At 41.3% G+C, this 17867-nt stretch overlaps 1 protein-coding gene across 9 annotated transcripts in view; it reads right to left on the bottom strand.

The window, feature by feature from the left end:
• Nucleotides 1-17867, bottom strand: part of REPS2 (RALBP1 associated Eps domain containing 2) — a 221826-nt gene that overhangs the window by 24460 nt on the left and 179499 nt on the right. Inside the window, exon 15 of one of the 9 annotated variants that reach the window (XM_032286005.1) lies at nucleotides 5740-8171. The exons of the other annotated variants lie outside the window; for them this stretch is intronic. Within the exon in view, the coding sequence (XP_032141896.1) occupies nucleotides 8058-8171 (114 nt within the window). The 3' untranslated portion in view covers nucleotides 5740-8057. Of the gene's footprint in view, nucleotides 1-5739; nucleotides 8172-17867 lie in introns of those variants that run through there. 9 annotated transcript variants of the gene reach the window in all.

The following is a 17867-nucleotide window of genomic DNA, read 5'->3' as shown; positions in this document are numbered from 1 at the left end:
AAGTGACAAAGCCAACTTGCTTCAGTGGACTGTGGAGGGCAAGTATTAGGACTTCAGAAGCACCCAGCCTCATAGGTCTGCAAAGACTCAGGAGCAGTTGATGTCTCAGCTGAGGCCTGGGCTAAAAGAGCAATGTGTGGGAATGGCGAGAAAGACCCAAAAGTAAGCTCACAAAGGGACTCCCATGCTCCAACATCCATAATTTCAGCCGGGGCTACCACAAGAATACTGAGGTCAATCGTCAAGATGAGAAACATAGGAGAAGCAGGAGTGAGGGGAACTTGTCTTTAGGCAGACTGAATTTGAAGTACTTGGGAAACAACTAAGAAAAGCTGTCCAGGAGCCATTCACTGTCAGGAGTCTGGGGAATGCAAGCCCTTACCCTACTTTCCCTGGAGGTTCATATAAATGGAGGCATACTCCAAGCTCTATGAGCCAAAAGTCAGCTTTATTAACAGCTAAGAGAGGACCTAGTAACCACCTGAATGCAGGGTCTCCTATGAACCATGCTGAAGAATCCTACTTGAACCTGAGGCCTCTTCTTGCCTTTTACCTGGAAATCTATTGCTTGGAATGTAATATATGTTCTGGCCAAAGTCTAGGCATATGGCCTCCTGCGAGGACCACAGGTATGCAGTGATATCTTGCAGCAGGTAAGCAGAGAGAGGATAACAGTTTCAGGCTCTCTACCTTTCAGTTAGTTGGTTCTCCTCCATCACCAGGTGGACAGAGAAGTGTTTGCTCTACCACTCCGTTCCCTGGTGAGATGAGCAAAGTCTCCTTGTGGAAATACTGAAGGAGATGATAAATGGATGCTTTTTCAACATAATGAGGATTCCAAGCACAGCAAAAGTAACAGAGCATCTTTGTTATTGCCTCCTTTTCTCTTAAACATCTCTAAAAACACAAACAATGGGGTAGGGGTTGAGGAAGCAGATGGAGATGTGTCTTAAAATGTTTTTCATTTGCAAATTTATCTTCCTGAAGTTGTATGCAAAGGCCTGGGTTTTCCAGCTCTATATCTGGTAACACACTACTGCATGGTGTTATGTCAGGCTAAATCTGACCATCCATCCCCTAAATTGATTCATCTATCAAGCATTCAGAGGAGCGAATCTCAGAAGGGACCTAGGACACAGGCTTCAGGAAGGTCCCAGAATAAAGCACAGCCTTGACAGAGCCAGACGTTATCCCAGGAAAAGAGATAGGCAAAGATAACCAGCTTTGTGATAAGAAAAACTAAAGATGAGATTGAAGCATGCAAAAGACCCTCTTTACAATAAGCTTTCCTTCATAAAAGTAGTGTGAGGCTTATGTTAGGCTTGGCATGTGGAAAGCAGAATAAGGTTGGGAGGTTTCTTTGCTATTTCTTGAGACTTTTCTAAGTTACCAATTTTTGAAGAATAATCCGAGAAAACAGGGGGCCTCAGTGGTTCTCTTCCTCCTCTGTGTATTTGGGGTTGGGGGGAACAACTCTGACACCATGATAATAGGCCTTGTCCAAAATTTTGGTTTTCTGAACTTAAATCCAGTGATTGATTCTTGTGGAAAAAAAAAACAGATATATGGATTATAATTAATATTGCAAATGGCAGTTCTGCCCTCATGGTTCCATGTGTAACAACACGTACCCAGTCAGGATGTCACAAACCAGAAAAATGTACATTTAGCAAAGAGCTCACTGAAATGTGGGCTAAAGTTCCTTTTAAAAATATATATCTAACATTATAATATTAATACTTCCTTATTCACAAATAGTAAATATACTTTCATTCTAATTTTGCAATGAAAATCCTGTACTTAGAGACTGCTGCCACTCAGGATGTGGCAAATTGTCCTGGGTCTTTGACCATTCCCATGGTTGATGGGATAATATGACCCCTGCTGAGTTGCCTTCCCAGAAATGAACACAGGTCCAGAGAGGCTAGGCATTTCTGTGCATTCATTTATTCAATTACACAGATATTTCTTTAATACCTCTTGTGTGTCAGGGACCATGGTAGCTGCTTGGGACATGAGTAGGGGGAGTTCCACTGTAGTAGGTTCTACGTTGGCCCAACCTGGGTCACCTTTCCCTGGCTGGCACACCATCCCCCAGCTGCTCTGAGTGTTGGCTACTGAAGACTCATAGCTGTCCTCTTCTCTAGAGACTTATTCTCAACTAATGGGAGCCTATCTCCCACCCCCACCTCCACAGCCTATAATGACTGACTTAGAGAAGGATATAAAAGGCCAGTCCTATCTCAAGCAGGGTTAACTCTATTATGCAATTATGTATCAGAATCCTGCCCATGTGTCAGGCCAAGGTCAGATTTTATCTGAGACTACATCATTGCTTGGCTCCTTCCCCTTCCCTACTTTTTTTCCCTCTCCTCCTGGATTTTTTTCTAAAGAGCACTCCCTCGACAAATCACTTTTCAAGAATCCTCATCTCAGGTTCTACTTCTAGGGAAGTTGACCTGAGACGCTCTGCAACATACTCCCAGGAGAGGGAACCGAAAACACTCTAGTATACTCCTCCTTGTCTCTGTTTCTGTTTCTCTGTCTGCCTGTCTCTCTCCCTCTCTCTCTCTCTCTCTCTCTCTCTCTCTCTTTCTCTCTCTCTCTCTCTCTCTCTCTCTCTCTTTCTCTCTCTCTCTCTCATACTGCTTGTTTTGGAGACAGTAAGCTGCCACATTGTGAGGATACCCAAGGAGTCCTAACAAGGGGTCCATGCAGCAAAGAAGTGAGGCCTCCTGCCAACAGCCCTGTGAGTGAGCCATCTTAGAAGTGGGTCATCAGCTCCAGTTAAGTCTTCAGCTGACTACAGCCCTGAAAGGCATCTTTACAGAAGTCCCACAAGAGAATGTGACCCGGAACCACCCAGCTAAGTCACTCCCAAGTTTCTGACCGGCAGAGACTTTGAGTTCGTAAACGTCAGTTGTTTTCAGTTTCTGGGGGGGGGAAAGGGCATTCTGATATATCCGGAATTTGGGATCTTGCAGGGTGGAGGAAGGGTGAGGAGTGAGGAGAAAAATGGGAGTGCTGAAGCTGGAGAAGGGCAGCAGGGGTTAACACATGGGCTCCTAGACCTGGTTTGTCCTGGGTAATTTGCTAGACACTCAACACCAACCCCAATTTCCATATGCTTCCCTCTGCCACAGCAGGTAGAATCCTGGGAATATCTATTCCTTTTCATAAGTACATAATTCCTTAAATTAAATCTCTTCTAGTAGGAAATACCAAGAGTAGTTTCTGTTTGCCCAACCAGACTGATACATATCCATCCTGAGGATCTGAGCTTATCCTGAGGGGCACAGAGGCCACTGAAGGATTTTAAGTAAGGAAGCAATCTGACTAGAGTTGTATTTTACAAAGGTTATGCTAGATCCAGTGAGTAAAAAGGACTAGAAGCAACTCATACCTGGGGAAAAGGAACCCAATTCAAATGCTGAAGAAGAAAAGATGATGGTCATGTAGGCCAGGTTGGTAGGAAAGGGTTCAGGCTGACTTAAGAGCTACTCAGATTGGAAACTGAAGACACCCTTGGTGATTTTTGGAATGTTGTAAGTGAAAGAAAAGGACACATGGAACCCAGGTTTGGATCCTGGATAATGGGTAAGTGGTTGAGAGATAAAGTAGTTTAAAGCAAGAGGCAGGTATGATGGCAGTATGGAAACAGAATAAAATTAGGCCAATTAATCACAAAGCAGTGCTAGAACAACCCATATATATCTTCTAGTAGCATCTCTGAAGGAGGGTACCAGGAAGCACCAGTTCCATGAATTGTGTACAGCAGGGATTGGCAAACCTTTCTGTAATGGGCAGATGGTGAATATCTTGGGCTTTGAGGGCCAGACTGCCTCTGTAGCCACTTTGTAACTCTGCTGTTGTGCTAAAGCAGCTACAGACAATACAATGAATAAGCACAACTGTGTTCCAATAAACTTTACTTACAAAAACAAGTGGTGGGAGAGATTAGGCCTATGAGCCATAATTTTTCAGCCCCTGGCCTAGGGGGAAGAAGAAACTACAGACAAGCTTATGAAAGACTGCCTGGTTCATCTCCCCCTTGGAGATTCACTGAGCACATAGCATGTTACACACTCTGAAATTCAGTGAGGTAAAGGAACTCACTTGCTTTTGCTTAACCCATCGGTTTCCAAACTTATTTGGTTTCAACTCCTTATTCTCATGTAACTCCTATTAACATCCTGAAGAACTAATGTTCTGTGGAACACACTTTGAGAAACACTTACTATAGACTGGATTTTAGAGGAACAAAGGAAGAACATTCTATTTGACTTGAATGCTAAATGCCATGTTCCACACCTAACCCTTGGGGAGGTGCATTCTCCACTGTGGTTGGCAGATCCAACTCCAGGGGCCCCTGCTGCACTCCCCTTCCCTCTAGCTTTGGCCTAGAGTATGGAGGCAGGGTGAGAACGAGGTTGCTGCCTGGCCGGAAGAGGCCCCCTTCTCCCTGCCATAGCAGCTGTTGCTGCTGCCGACTACTTCTCTGCATGAATTTATTTACAGGGCTCCTTTAAAACTTCCTGGACAAAAACACAATAAAAATAGTTAATTACAATAGTTAAGGCAGATGAACCTAACATTGATAAATTATGGCTTTTTTAAGGAGTTTAAAACAGTATGTCTCAGATCCCAGTTCCACTGAGGCAGAGTAGCTTTACAAAGATACCACTGGTCCCATCTGAGTCCAGATACTCATCACACTTCTCACCTGGGCCACTGTAAAGACTTCAATGGGTCTTTTTCCAACCTTCAGTTCTAGCCTAGTCTGATCTACCCTACACACCAATGAGAAATTAATCCTGTAAAGCACCATCTAATCAAAATGCTTTTTCTCAAAGCCCTTCACTGGCTCCTCAAGGCCTATGGCACGCAACACAATTCCTCAGCTAGTTAAAGGTCTTCCATCCTCTGGCTCCAATTTATCCCTGCATCATAACTGGGTTAGTTCACCCATATGGAACCTGCTCCAGGCATGTAAATATTCCCTGAATTGGGAGAAGTTTCTCCCCAACTCAATTGTTTGTCCTAGACCCTCTAGGCCAGTGGCTCCCAAATATAACTGGCACAGGATAATTATCTGAGGAACTTTTTATAAATTACAGACTTGTAGATGCTATTCCAGACTTCCCTCATCAGAATCCCCTAGGAATGGAGCATTAGAAACTTGTATTTTAACAAGCTCCCTAGGTGATTTTTATGTAGCGAGCCCAGATCAACACCAGGGACCATTGATGGTCCAAACTCTTCATTTAAGAGATGAGAAAACCTAAGTCTCCAAGGCCCTAGTCTGGGCAAGGCCACAGATGCTCTTGCAATAACTAACTAGGCTTCTTGTTTCTCATCCATTCACCATGGAGGGAATGGCGGTATATGCCACATGGTTCTATAGATAAATATTTGCAGCTGGGCAAAGTCTTCAGCAGTAAGATTTTGTTTCAAAGTCAAATTTGCAACAACAACAACAACAACAAAAAAGTCAAATCCCACTTAAAAAATGAATAGTCTGGCTGGGCATGGTGGCTCATGCCTGTAATCCCAGCAGTTTGGGAGGCAGATCACTTGACACCAGGAGTTTGAGACAAGCCTAGCCAACATGATGAAACCCTGTTTCTACTAAAAATACAAACATTAGCTGGGTGTGGTGGTGCACTGCTGTAATCCCAGCTACTCAGGAGGCTGAGGCAAGAGAACCCAGGAGGCAAAGGTTGCAGTGGGCCGAAATCTAGCTACAGCACTCCACATTCCAGCATGAGTGACAGAGCAAGACTCTCAAAAAAAAAAAAAAGACAAAAAAAGTCTAACTGTAGAACTTTGCTAAGGTTTGGATAATAGGTAACTTTTTTTTAGGTATGCAATATTGGCAGGTCAGAAGAAGAAACTCAGCTTTGTTTATCATTCAAGGATCCAGGTGGATTCCAAGAATGGGGATCACAAAAGCAGCAGCTAAATTCTAGGCAGATGAGTAGACAATCCTGCTGCTGCTTCCAGGGCCTTTCCAGCATTCTGTCAGTATTCTAAATATCATTTGGTGCCTAGTTTTCACCTGCTCCCCATCTCAGCTGGGCAAGAACACATCAGAAAGCCATTTGGTAAACCCAGTAGTAGAAGACACAGAACCAATGGCCTAGTGCACCACTGTTCCACCCCATCATTCCCCAACCAGGCTCAAAGAGAGGGGTAAACAGAGCCTCAAGAAGGTCCAAAAGACTGAATTCTCAGCAAGAATGATTACTAAAATCCATGACTCAAGTCACCTGTGATGAAACAGGACATGATGAACGAATGGTAAGCACCTGGAGGGCAGGATCTGTTTTGCTTCACTATCATTTTCCTGGTATCTAAGCTGAATGCCAGCAAACAACAGGTCCTCTAATCAATGTGTGGAATAAGCCAGCAATGAACCCAATATTGTTTTGTACTCCACTGAAGAAGAAGTCAGTAATTCATCCCTTAGTAACTGGAGCCACAGAACACAGAACAGTTACAAGGTATAGGCTCTGGAGTCAAACCCAGGTTTTGCACTTGCTCGCTGTGTGAGTTGGTCACATGCTTAGCCTCCCTGAGCTGCAATTTCTTCATCTACAAGGTAGGATAATCCACCTAACTCACAATATTATAAAGATTAAGCAAAATATCTGTCCACAATTACATAATAACTGTTTGACAATGGCAGCTACTATCATCATTAGGATTAAAATTATGATTGGTTTCCCAGGCGTAGTTCCTCCTACTGCAGGCAGCAGCCAATCCTACATAAAGGCATTTTCCCCTTGTGAAAGAGATGAAAACCTAGGCTGAGAAAAATGCTGGCTCCAATTTACATTATAAGCAGATCCCACAAAGCAGGCTATCCACAGTCTAAATCTGTGCTGCTGGGTATTATTGCTACTAATATTGAGGGGGAGAAAATTTTAAAATAAAATCCCTTTCAGACTTTCATGTTTCATGGCTGCCTTAGCATAGATATCTCAGGCAGTTTGCAGTGAACACCTCTGGTGGGGACTCCCCTCAGCAGACCAATCCAACATTAGAGACACTCAGGAAAACACTGATTGAGGGGCTGAGGGACAACTTTGGTGAAAGTGGGTACCAGTGACTATAATGGGCAGCTGGTCACTGGATTTAGCACAAGGCAGAATGCCCTGGAGATTCCTGGAACCCATTAGATTATGGACAACACCCACGAAATAGACCTACTGTTACAACTAAAGTACTCTGAGCATTTTATTTTGGTCTGAAAGACAAACATTTTAACCATGACCTGGGTTTTGTTCTTCTATATCCAATTTCTAGTAATAGAACAGAATTCTGAGTCAAGTCTGAACTGCACTCTCTACCTCACATACCTAAAGCCATATTATAACAACATCTGCAGAGTCAACAACATGAGCCTCAAAGGTAAGGTGATCTAAAGCAGGATTCTCTAGAGACTCATACTCCCCAGGGATGGGGTTGAAGAAAGATGCCTCATGCATGCGTCTTGCCAAACCAAAGAGACCCTTACTAAACAGGTACCCACCAGCAGCACAATTGAAAGGTACCTCGTTATGAGGCCTTTAGAAATCCTTTCTGCTGGGTTCCAATCCCTGACATATATAGGCATGGCAATAATAACAAATGTATATACAAATTTCAAAATGCCTCAGAGTCCTAGCCTATGAACCAATATTTTATCACACTTAAATCTGAATTCCTTTCCTAGTTCCTTTGGTGTGATAGAGTGCTACAGTAACATCCTTTCTGACTTACTAATAGTTCACACTTAGACTGTGATAAATGTCCCCTTTTGGGTTGACATAGCCCTTCCTGCATGAGCCATGTCCATCAGAATAATGTGGCTTTAAAAATTTTCAATTAGAAATAGCTGGCCAGAAAGGGAGCTATAAAAATTATGTTAACAGTTAGGAGCCAGCCATAAAATAAATTCACCATTGATGAGGACGTGGAACTGGAGTGGGAACACCATTAATGGAGTGTAAATCAGTACAAACACTTCGTAAAACTGTTTGGCAGTACCTTCTAAAGCTGAACATATGCCTACACTATGACCCAGAAATTCTACTCTTAGGTATATACCCAAGAGAAATGAAAACACTCATCCACTCAACAACTTGGATACAAATGTTCACAGCAACACTATTCATAATTGCCCAAATCTGAAAACTACAAAACTATCCATCAATAGTAGAAATTAGTGTTGTATTTGCACATACAATGGAATAGTACACAGCAATGATCTCAATTACATTCAACAGTGTGAATAAATGACACAAACATCATTTAATAAAAAGAAGCCAGACAAAGAGTACATACTGCATAATTCCACTTAAAGTATAACACAGGTCCAACTAATTTATGCTGTTAGAAGTCAGAATAGTAGTAACCCTAAGAATAAGAGACAGTGACTAGAAAACAGTACAAGGAGGGCTTCTGGGGTGCTACCAATATTCTGTTTCTTGATTTGGGTGCTGATTACATGCATGTGTTCTGCTTGTGAAAATTCACTGAGTTGCACATTATTGACGTACAACATGCATGTTGAAGAACAAGTTGCACATTTAATGTGCAACTCAATGAATTTTCACAAGCAGAACACATGCATGTAATCAGCACCGAAATCAAGAAACAGAATATTACTACAACTAACAAAGGATGTAAAACATCTCTTCAAGGAGAACTACAAACCACTGCCCAAGGAAATAAGAGAGGACACAAACAGATGGAAAAACACTCCCTGCTCATGGTGAGGAAGAATGAGTATTGTGAAAATGGCCATACTGCCCAAAGTAATTTATAGATTCAATGCTATCCCCATCAAGTTACCATGGACCTTCTTCACAGAACTAGAAAAAAAACACTTTAAACTTCATATGGAACCAAAACAGAGCCCACATAGCCAAGACAATCCTAAGCAAAAAGAGCAAAGCTGGAGGCATCATGCTACCTGACTTCAAACTATACTACAAGACTACAGTAATCAAAACAGGATGGTACTGGTACCAAAACAGAGATATATACTAATGGAACAGAACAGAGGCCTTGGAAACACCACCACACATCTGCAACCATCTGATCTTTGACAAACCTGACAAAAACAAGCAATGGGAAAAGGATTCCCTGTTTAATAAATGGTGTTGGGAAAACTGGCTAGCCATATGCAGAAAGCTGAAACTGGACCACTTCCTTACACCTTATACAAAAATTAACTCCAGATGGATTAAAGATTTAAACATAAGACCTAACACCATAAAAACCCTAGAAAAAAACCTAGGCAAAACCATTCAGGACATAGGCATAGGCAAGGACTTCATGACTAAAACACCAAAAGCAATGGCAAAAAAAGCCAAAATAGACAGATGGGATCTAATTAAACTTAAGAGCTTCTGCACAGCAAAAGAAGCAACCATTAGAGTGAACCAGCAACGAACAGAATGGGGAAAAAAATTTTGCAATCTATCCATCTGAAAAAGGGCTAATATCCAGAATCTACAAAGAACTAAAGTAAGTTTACAAGAAAAAAACAAACAAACTCATTCAAAAGTGGGCAAAGGATATGAACAGACACTTTTCAAAAGAAGACATATATGCGGCCAACAAACATGAAAAAATGCTCATCATCACTGGTCATTAGAGAAATGCAAATAAAAACCACATTGAGATATCATCTCATGCCAGTTAGAATGGAGATCATTAAAAAATCTGGAGACAACAGATGCTGGAGAGGATGTGGAGAAATAGGAACGCTTTTACAGTGTTGGAGAGAGTGTAAATTAGTTCAACCATTATGGAAGACAGTGCAGCAATTCCTCAAGGATCTAGAAATAGAAATTCCATTAGACCCAGCAATCCCATTACTGGGTATTATACCCAAAGGATTATAAATTGCTCTATTATAAAGACACACGCACACATATGTTTGTTGCGGCACTGTTTACAATAGTAAAGACCTGGAACCAACCCAAATGCCCATCAATGATAGACTGGACAAAGAAAATGTGGTACATATACACCACTGAATACTATGCAGCCATAAAATCCGAAGAGTTCATGTCCTTTGTAGAAACATAGATTAATCTAGAAACCATCATTCTCAGCAAACTGACATAAGAACAGAAAATCAAACACCGCATGTTTTCACTCATAGGGGGGTGATGAACAATGAGAACACTTGGGCACAGGGAAGAAAACAACACTCACTGGGGTAGGTGTGGGGGAGGGGAGGAGAGGGACAGTGGGGGTGGAGGATGAGGAGCAATAACACAGGGAGCAATGGCTGATGTAGGCGCAATGGCGTAGGGGGAGAGGGCGGGGATGGGCTGGAGACAGGAAACCACCATGGCATGTATATACCTATGCAACAATCCTGCAGGATGCGGAATGTGCACATGTACACCAGAGCCCAAAATACAATTTAAAAAAAAAAAAAAATCCAGTAGAGCCAATTTTCTGTAATGTCCTTAAAGTGCCACCTAGTGGCACAAGTTAAATGTAAACAAGAGGGAAGTTTCGCCTCTAGCAACTTCAAAAATATGGCCCCATTTCTAACAGCACATTCTGGGATTGGGCTGAAACAGTGCCCTAGACTAAAATTATTGGCATGATACATAAAGAAAAAAGTTCTTGTTGCCTGGCACATAGAATCCTGATACAAGGATTCAGAGGCAAGTGAAGCTGTGTACCACGGAGCATGCTAGTGTTAGTGAGCCGAAGATACACATCTCTCCCCAACTCCACTTGCAGTCAGCATGGTGGGAGCATTCACAAAACAGACAGCAACAAGGGCTGCAAATTGGGGCTTTCCCCCAACCCGCAGAGGAGAAGGTTTATCAACACACTACTGATACCTACAAAATCTGCTGGGCAGAGCAGGGTATTTAGGAGGGAGTTGGGAAGAAAAATTCCTTTACCCTGTTTTCTCTGGACAGGCTTGTTTCCTTCTTCCCCTCCTTCAAGGTGCACTACTGTGGTGAGGCCTAGTCTGGCTTCTTTTAATTATGCTTGCAAAACAGAGATGGGGAGGCCTATCCACTGCAAACCTTTGAAGCTGCCAGTTGTATGAAAGATACTGCTCAGAGTTTTGCTAGTAAAGTCTGAAAGACAGATCATCTCGGTGAAAGGTCCTCAAGGAAAAATCAGAAACCATAGGCATGTGATCCTTGATATAAGAGCAGGAGGGTTAAAGGCTGATGGGGAGGCCTATCCATCTGTCCATTGATTCTTCTCATTGTCATTCTTTTGATCTATGGCAGGATTCTCGAGACTCATGTTCCCTGATGGAGAAGGTTGCAGATGTCCTATGTGTGCCTCTTGCTAACTGATTCTCCTTTGCATTTTCATTATTTATAGAAACAGGTGACCATCTGGATTTGGCCTGTAGGCTATAATTTGCCAATCCCTCATGTAGGCAGAGGGACAGCCCATGAAAGATCACAGATGAGGGTAACAACGTGCTTCTACTACAAGTGGTTTAGCAAGCCAGTTCAGCACTCATTCTGGGCTTGTGGCAACTAATTTTTAGCTATCTGGAGTCTGTTCTATGTTTGCCAGCTAGATCCCACCTCCGTTTCACTAGTCCTGTGCTGATGACAATTATAACAGCTAAATGTTGTTGAGGGTTGACCATGCACCGGGCGTCATTCTAAGTGCTTTAGAGATCTTTACTAATTTAATCATCACAACCCTATGAAAATGGATACTACCATGATCCTCATTTTACAGATGATGAAATTGAGGCACAGAGAGACTAACTTACCCAAAGTCACAAAGCCAGTAAGAGGCAGAGATGGAATTTGAAACCCCAAGCCCATGCTCTTAAATCCTCTGTCAGGCTGCCTCCCTGAGCCCAACCCCTGGTTAGTGTCCTTCATTGTCCTTTCCCATTAACATGGTAGTACATTTGGGCACCCTCCCAATCCACATTCACTCCTACCTTGACCCCTCAGGAGTGCTTCCTTAAAGTCATAGTGCAGGCTGGGCACAGTGGCTCATGCTTGTAATTCCAGCACTTTGGGAGGCTGAGGCAGGCAGATCAAGAGGTCAGGAGTTCAAGACCAGCTTGGCCAACATGGTGAAGCCCTGTCTCCACTAAAACTACAAAAATTAGCCAGATGTGGTGGCACGCACCTGTAGTCCCAGCTTCTCAGGAGGTTGAGGCAGGAGAATTGCTTAAACCCAGAAGTCAGAGGTTGCAGTGAGCCAAGATCATGCTCACTGCACTCCAGCCTGGGTGACAGAGCAAGACTCTTTCTCAAAAAAAACAAAAACAAAACAAAAAAAAAGAAAAAACTAGGCACAGCACAATAGAGGACAGCAGAGAAGAGAAATGAGGATTCCATTGCTCAGGAACCTAGAAAGCAAGCATAACTGAGCCCCCCAGGGGAAAACTGGGCTATATTTTTAGTTATTAGAAACATCATGACCAGTTTATTGCCTACAACCTGTATCAATAAAGCATGAAGAAATGGGTTTAAATGAGACACATGGAAAATGACTCAGTTGTAAGAACCATGAGAGACTATAGAATAGATAGTGTTGGGCATGACTGCTGTGAGTGGGTAACACAGAATGAAGGAACTACAGAATAAGGATCACATCACAATCTTTGTGCTCCCATAGTTCTCAGCAAAGTGTGGGCCTACAGTAAGCACATTCCATTAACATCTGATGAAATGATTAGATGAACTTATGGCATCTTCCAGAAGAATGATATCAGCAGAGTGAGCATTATATAATAAATCAGTATCATGGGCATAATACAATGAAGAAGAACCTAAGACAACAAGTCACCAGAAGTGAGGTAAAGCTACTTTTTAACTAGTTCCATAAAATAAAATGTCCCTGACAAAGATACTTTCTTACAGTTTGGTTGTAAGAAAGTAATTGTGATATGTGGTTTCACAGCACAGCATAGTAGTATAGTAGGAGCTGGCACCCTGGGGCTAAATAGCCAGGGTAGGAATCATAGCCTTAACTCTGTCAGTGACCCCGAACAAGTTGCTGAGGTTCTCTGTGCCTTGGTTTACTTATCTGCAATGTAAGGATATCAATAGAACCCACTGCACGTTGTTGTTGTGAGGCTTAAATGAGTCAATATCTGTAAAGCATCTAGAAGAGCATCTGGCACTCTATTGAAGTGCTTGATAAATTAATAAAATGCATGAAGAATCACAAAGCCTCTATGGTTTCTGTACTCTTAAAATCAATTTTGAATTACCTAATTATTTATTACTAATTATCTGTTCCCTTTTAGAGGGTAGAATAAGGGTTATCCTTGGCCTTTTGCTACATCAAATACGGCCCACAAACCAAATGTGAAGGCCATTTTGACTAAGATGAATGTACGTCTGCACTGGGGAAGGCACTTAAAAACAAGTATTTGAGATTAATGTAGGAAAGAGTTCATATTTAGAAAATTATTGGTGGGCAGAGTGTAGAAATTTCATCAACTTTTACTTAGCAGATCTACAGTTAATTTTTATGATGTACAGTGAATGATTTTTCTCTATATATATGCTTATTAAATTTCTAGCACTTCCCCAGAAACCTTTTCCAGCCCTCCTCTTCTCCTACAGCAGGCCGGCTTACTTACTAACTGCAAGGTCCAATTAGTTAACTTCTGCTCTCTAAATCTCAACTTTGCCTTCCATAAAATGATATGCAATGACAGATGTGAGAGTGTCAGCATGAAGTGTTAAAATTTAAAAGACTGAGTACCACTTGGAAGCCAGACAAAGGTCCCTGCAGGGCCAAATCACAAAGTGGTAGGTCAGGCAGAGGGTGCAGAAGCAGACAGAGGCAGCTGAGAGCTCCTAATAACAGGGATTTAAGTGTCCCACATTAGGCAGGGGACTGGTATCAAGTTCATTTCCTGTTGCCAGAGGCTAAGGTATCACTTTGCTACCTGTGAAGCTGCAAAATCGAGATGAAGCCTGTAAAGACACTCTGGGCTGCCTACTTAGGAAAGAAACTGAAGCAGAAATAACACTGAAGCCTGGTTCTGGGCTAAGCCACCATCGGGTGCCAACTACAAGACCCCTGACACCTGCACCAGATGGAAGTGCTATATTTCAAGTATAAGAGTCAGCTCTTGACTGGAGGCCATGTATGCCAGTAATAGCTGGTAGAGACAGCCACTGAACTGGTAGAAAGGGAGGAGCTCAAAGAACTGAGAATGAGATTGAACTCCAACTCAAAATAAGCCTACAAAACAAAATTCCAAAAAGCATGGTAGAACAGCTAAATAAAAAAGACAAATTTGCTCCTGACAAAAATGAAAATAGAATAAGTTAAAAATTACTTTAAAATAAATATGTTTAGAATCTTCAAAGTTAAAAGTAGAGAACACATCCTAAAAAAGGTATAAAACAAAAATAAGGAAAAGTAAAACAAGAACAGGTTGTTATAAAAAAAGAATGGATTATAAAACCTAGAATCAAAGAATACTGATAGGTGCTTAATAACAGAATAGAAAAAATTCTAGCCTATATAGTTATGTAGAGGATTTTTAATTTGTAAGATGAAGATTTCATCCAAAGCAAACCCAGCAAGATCACAACATAAAAAGATGAAGGTAACAAAGTGCAGTGCTCACATCTGTACATTCCAGCACTTTGGAAGGTCGAGGCGGGAGGATTGCTTGAGCCCAGGAGTTCAAGACCAGCTCGGGCAACATGACAAAACCCCATCTCTAAAAAAAAAAATACAAAGTTGTTTTATGTAATGTATTTTTCCTTTGTTAACTTTGGCAGTACCTTTTATTATATATTCCCTAGTTGTAGAATCGGTTCATAGATTGCTCAGAGCTACTCATAGCTCTGGATTCATGTATCATGAAGAAACAATTGTGTTTCAGACCAACCTGTGTTGATTGAATCTCAAGAGTTTTGGATGTTCTCTTATAAGGATTTCTTAAATTTGAAAACTACTATTCTCAAACAGTTGGCATTGAATGACAAATTCAAAAGGCAAAGGAAATGGCCATAGTGGTAAGTGCAAGGAAAATAGAGGGTGAGAATTAGTAATGAAATACCAGCATTGGAATGAAGGAAAAAAGATTAAATGTAAGCCTGTCACCCTTCCTTCTTTTTAAAAGAAGCACTCAGCACTTTGCTCTTTATCAACAAATGTCTTTAGAATTTATCCTAGTAACTAATTCAAAAGAAAGGAAAATTTCTATGACATTTATTTTAGTATTATAAATAAAAATAAGAACAATACAGACCACCTTCATGTCTGGAAAGAAAGCCCTGGTCAAGGGTGATGTATATCTGCCTAATTCAAATATTAGGCATCTATTAAAATGATTAGATGACAAATAGTAGAAAAGAGGGGTAACAGCTGAATATATTACAGCAAGAGATTTCATGATATCTGGTGTTTATTCATGAAGTTTCTAATTTGATAAAGAAAAAAACATGCAATTTTAAAAACAGTGACATTTCCCTATTGTTTACATTAAATAATGTTTCCTACTATTTTCTTATAGATAGATGAAAGTTGGCAACAATATAATACCGGTTAAGCATCCAAAATCTGAAAGTGAAAAATCCAAATCGCTTCAAAACCCAAAACTTTTGTTGTTGTTGTTTTTGTTGAGACAGTCTCACTCTGTCGTCCAGGCTGGAATGCAGTAGCACAATCTCAGCTCACTACAACCTTCACCTCCCAGGTTCAAGCGATTCTCCTGCCTCGGACTCCTGAGTAGCTGGATTACAGGCGCATACCATCACGCCAGGCTAAATTTTGTATTTTTAGTAGAGATGGGTTTTACCATGTTGGCCAGGCTGGTCTCAAACTCCTGGCCTCAGGTGATGCACCCACCTCAGCCTCCCAAAACTTTTTGAGTGCCAACATGAGGCTCAAAGGAAATGCTCACTGGAGCATCTAGGATTTTGGATTTTCAGATTTGATATGGTCAATTGTGTAAGTATAATGCAAATACTCCAAAATCAAAAAAAAATCTGAAATCTAAGCCACTTCTGGTCCCAAGCATTTCAAACAAGGGGTACTCAACCTGTACTTCATTTTACTATCTTAAAAATTGATTTAGTATGTGTTAAAAATAGATTCAGTATGTATGTTATGCTTTAATAAAATTTATATTAAAAATGGGGCTGGGCAAATTAGCTAGCCCTGTAAGAGATTTACATAATCACAAGGAATTTCTCCAAAAAAAAAAAAAAAAGAGTGTGTGTGCTCTAAAACTCTTAATTTCTCACAGAGGAATTTACTATTTTGAATCATCAACTGTATATTAACTTGTAGAAATAACAATTTTAATGACAGGATATTAATTAAAAGGATAGACAATTAAAAATGGTGTCGAATATTTCACAAGCTCAGTGCCTATGAACTGCCATTTGAGTTTAAGTGAGCTGCAGTTTTTACTTCCAAATAAAACAAATGTAGTATTTCATAAAAAGTTGTGTGTAAAAAATTTGACTTTGAAAAAGAGTAGCATGACTGCCATATTCCTGTTGGGTTCAATATCACTTTCAGGACCTGATTCTAGCCAGATGAGGAAGTTAGATGAGGAATTAACTGAATGGACCACAGCTGTTCTAGTCTTCTCTCGAGGCCATGTGTTCATGGCTAGCCTCTCACAGCAGTACACACAGGATCTGAGACATACAGTGACTAGTTTTTCCAGCAGGACCTTCCTGTCACATCCTCTAGCCCTGTTGACATCAGTCACCACAAGAAGCCATTGACTCCCAGGCCATCCCTTATGATCTGGGTTCTTGTCCCCGTAGGGTCTGAGTACATCCCCTAAGCTGACCTCATGTCTCCCCACCTCCAGAACCCTTTTCATTTGTGCCCTGTAAGAACTCATCAACGAAATTCCCTATATTGTCAATCTCTTCTGTAGGCATTCCTTCCTCTTGCCCTAATTCAGTGCTTTCTGCCCTAATTCAGTACTTCTCAACTATGGCTATACTTCAGAATCACCTAGGGAGATTTTTAAAACTCCCAGTGGCCAGACCTCAGCATCCCATGCCAAAATCTCTGGGAGTTGCTCCAGGCCTCTGCAGGTTTAAAGCTCCCCCGGATGATTCCGCTGTGCAGCCAAGGGTGAGAACCACTGGGCTAATAAAACCCTGTACTCCTGTCAGTTTCTACTCCCCAGACAGAACTCCTTTGGTAGCGGCTGTTTCTCTCCCACAGCCCTGCCGCAGCTGGAACTAGAAGTGAGTAGGAGTCTTGCTCCCCATGGCACTTTCAGAACACTACAGCCATTTTCCCTACAATCTGGTTTTCCAGATTGCAGGCAGCTCCTCAAACATATCAGGACCTCTTGCATCCCTGTTTCTCTGCATTTGTATTTTTTTTTCTCTCTCTCTCCAGTAAAGCTCTGTACCTTTTAGCAAGCTAAAAAGAAAAGTTCTCTTGTTTCTTCAAAACTGATTTCATTGTTCATCTCGCCCCTTCCATGAGCCTTCTTGGTCTCTCTAAGCTTAAAGGTATTCATTAAATGCTTCCACCCTCCAATGCTATTTTTAGTACTCATTACATTGCTAGTGAGGAATACTTCGTTACATATAAGATGAGCAATTAGTGGCAGAAATAGGAAAATTCTGAGCGCATTAATCTGCAGGGAACCCCAAGTCATCAAATGTGGTGCTAACAGAAAACTTAAAAGATAATGTTTTATACCCCCAAAATCTTTTATTAAAAATAGTTACACTGAAGCTGTGGTTCTATCACAACTGCCATAAGAAAACTGTCATGAGATCAACACTATTAAAAGGATTTAGCTACTGAAGTACCAAATAGTCCCTTAGCAGAGAACTGACCTTAGCAGAATAAACACGAACTCTATAGATGGCAATTTACTGGATTTATGTGCACACAAA

Source organism: Sapajus apella, unplaced genomic scaffold (assembly GCF_009761245.1).
Source record: "Sapajus apella isolate SASKATOON/1434 unplaced genomic scaffold, GSC_monkey_1.0 scaffold17, whole genome shotgun sequence".
NCBI lineage: Eukaryota > Metazoa > Chordata > Mammalia > Primates > Cebidae > Sapajus > Sapajus apella.
Note: the sequence above shows the minus strand (reverse complement) of the source record. Positions and strands in the feature narration are given on the sequence as shown.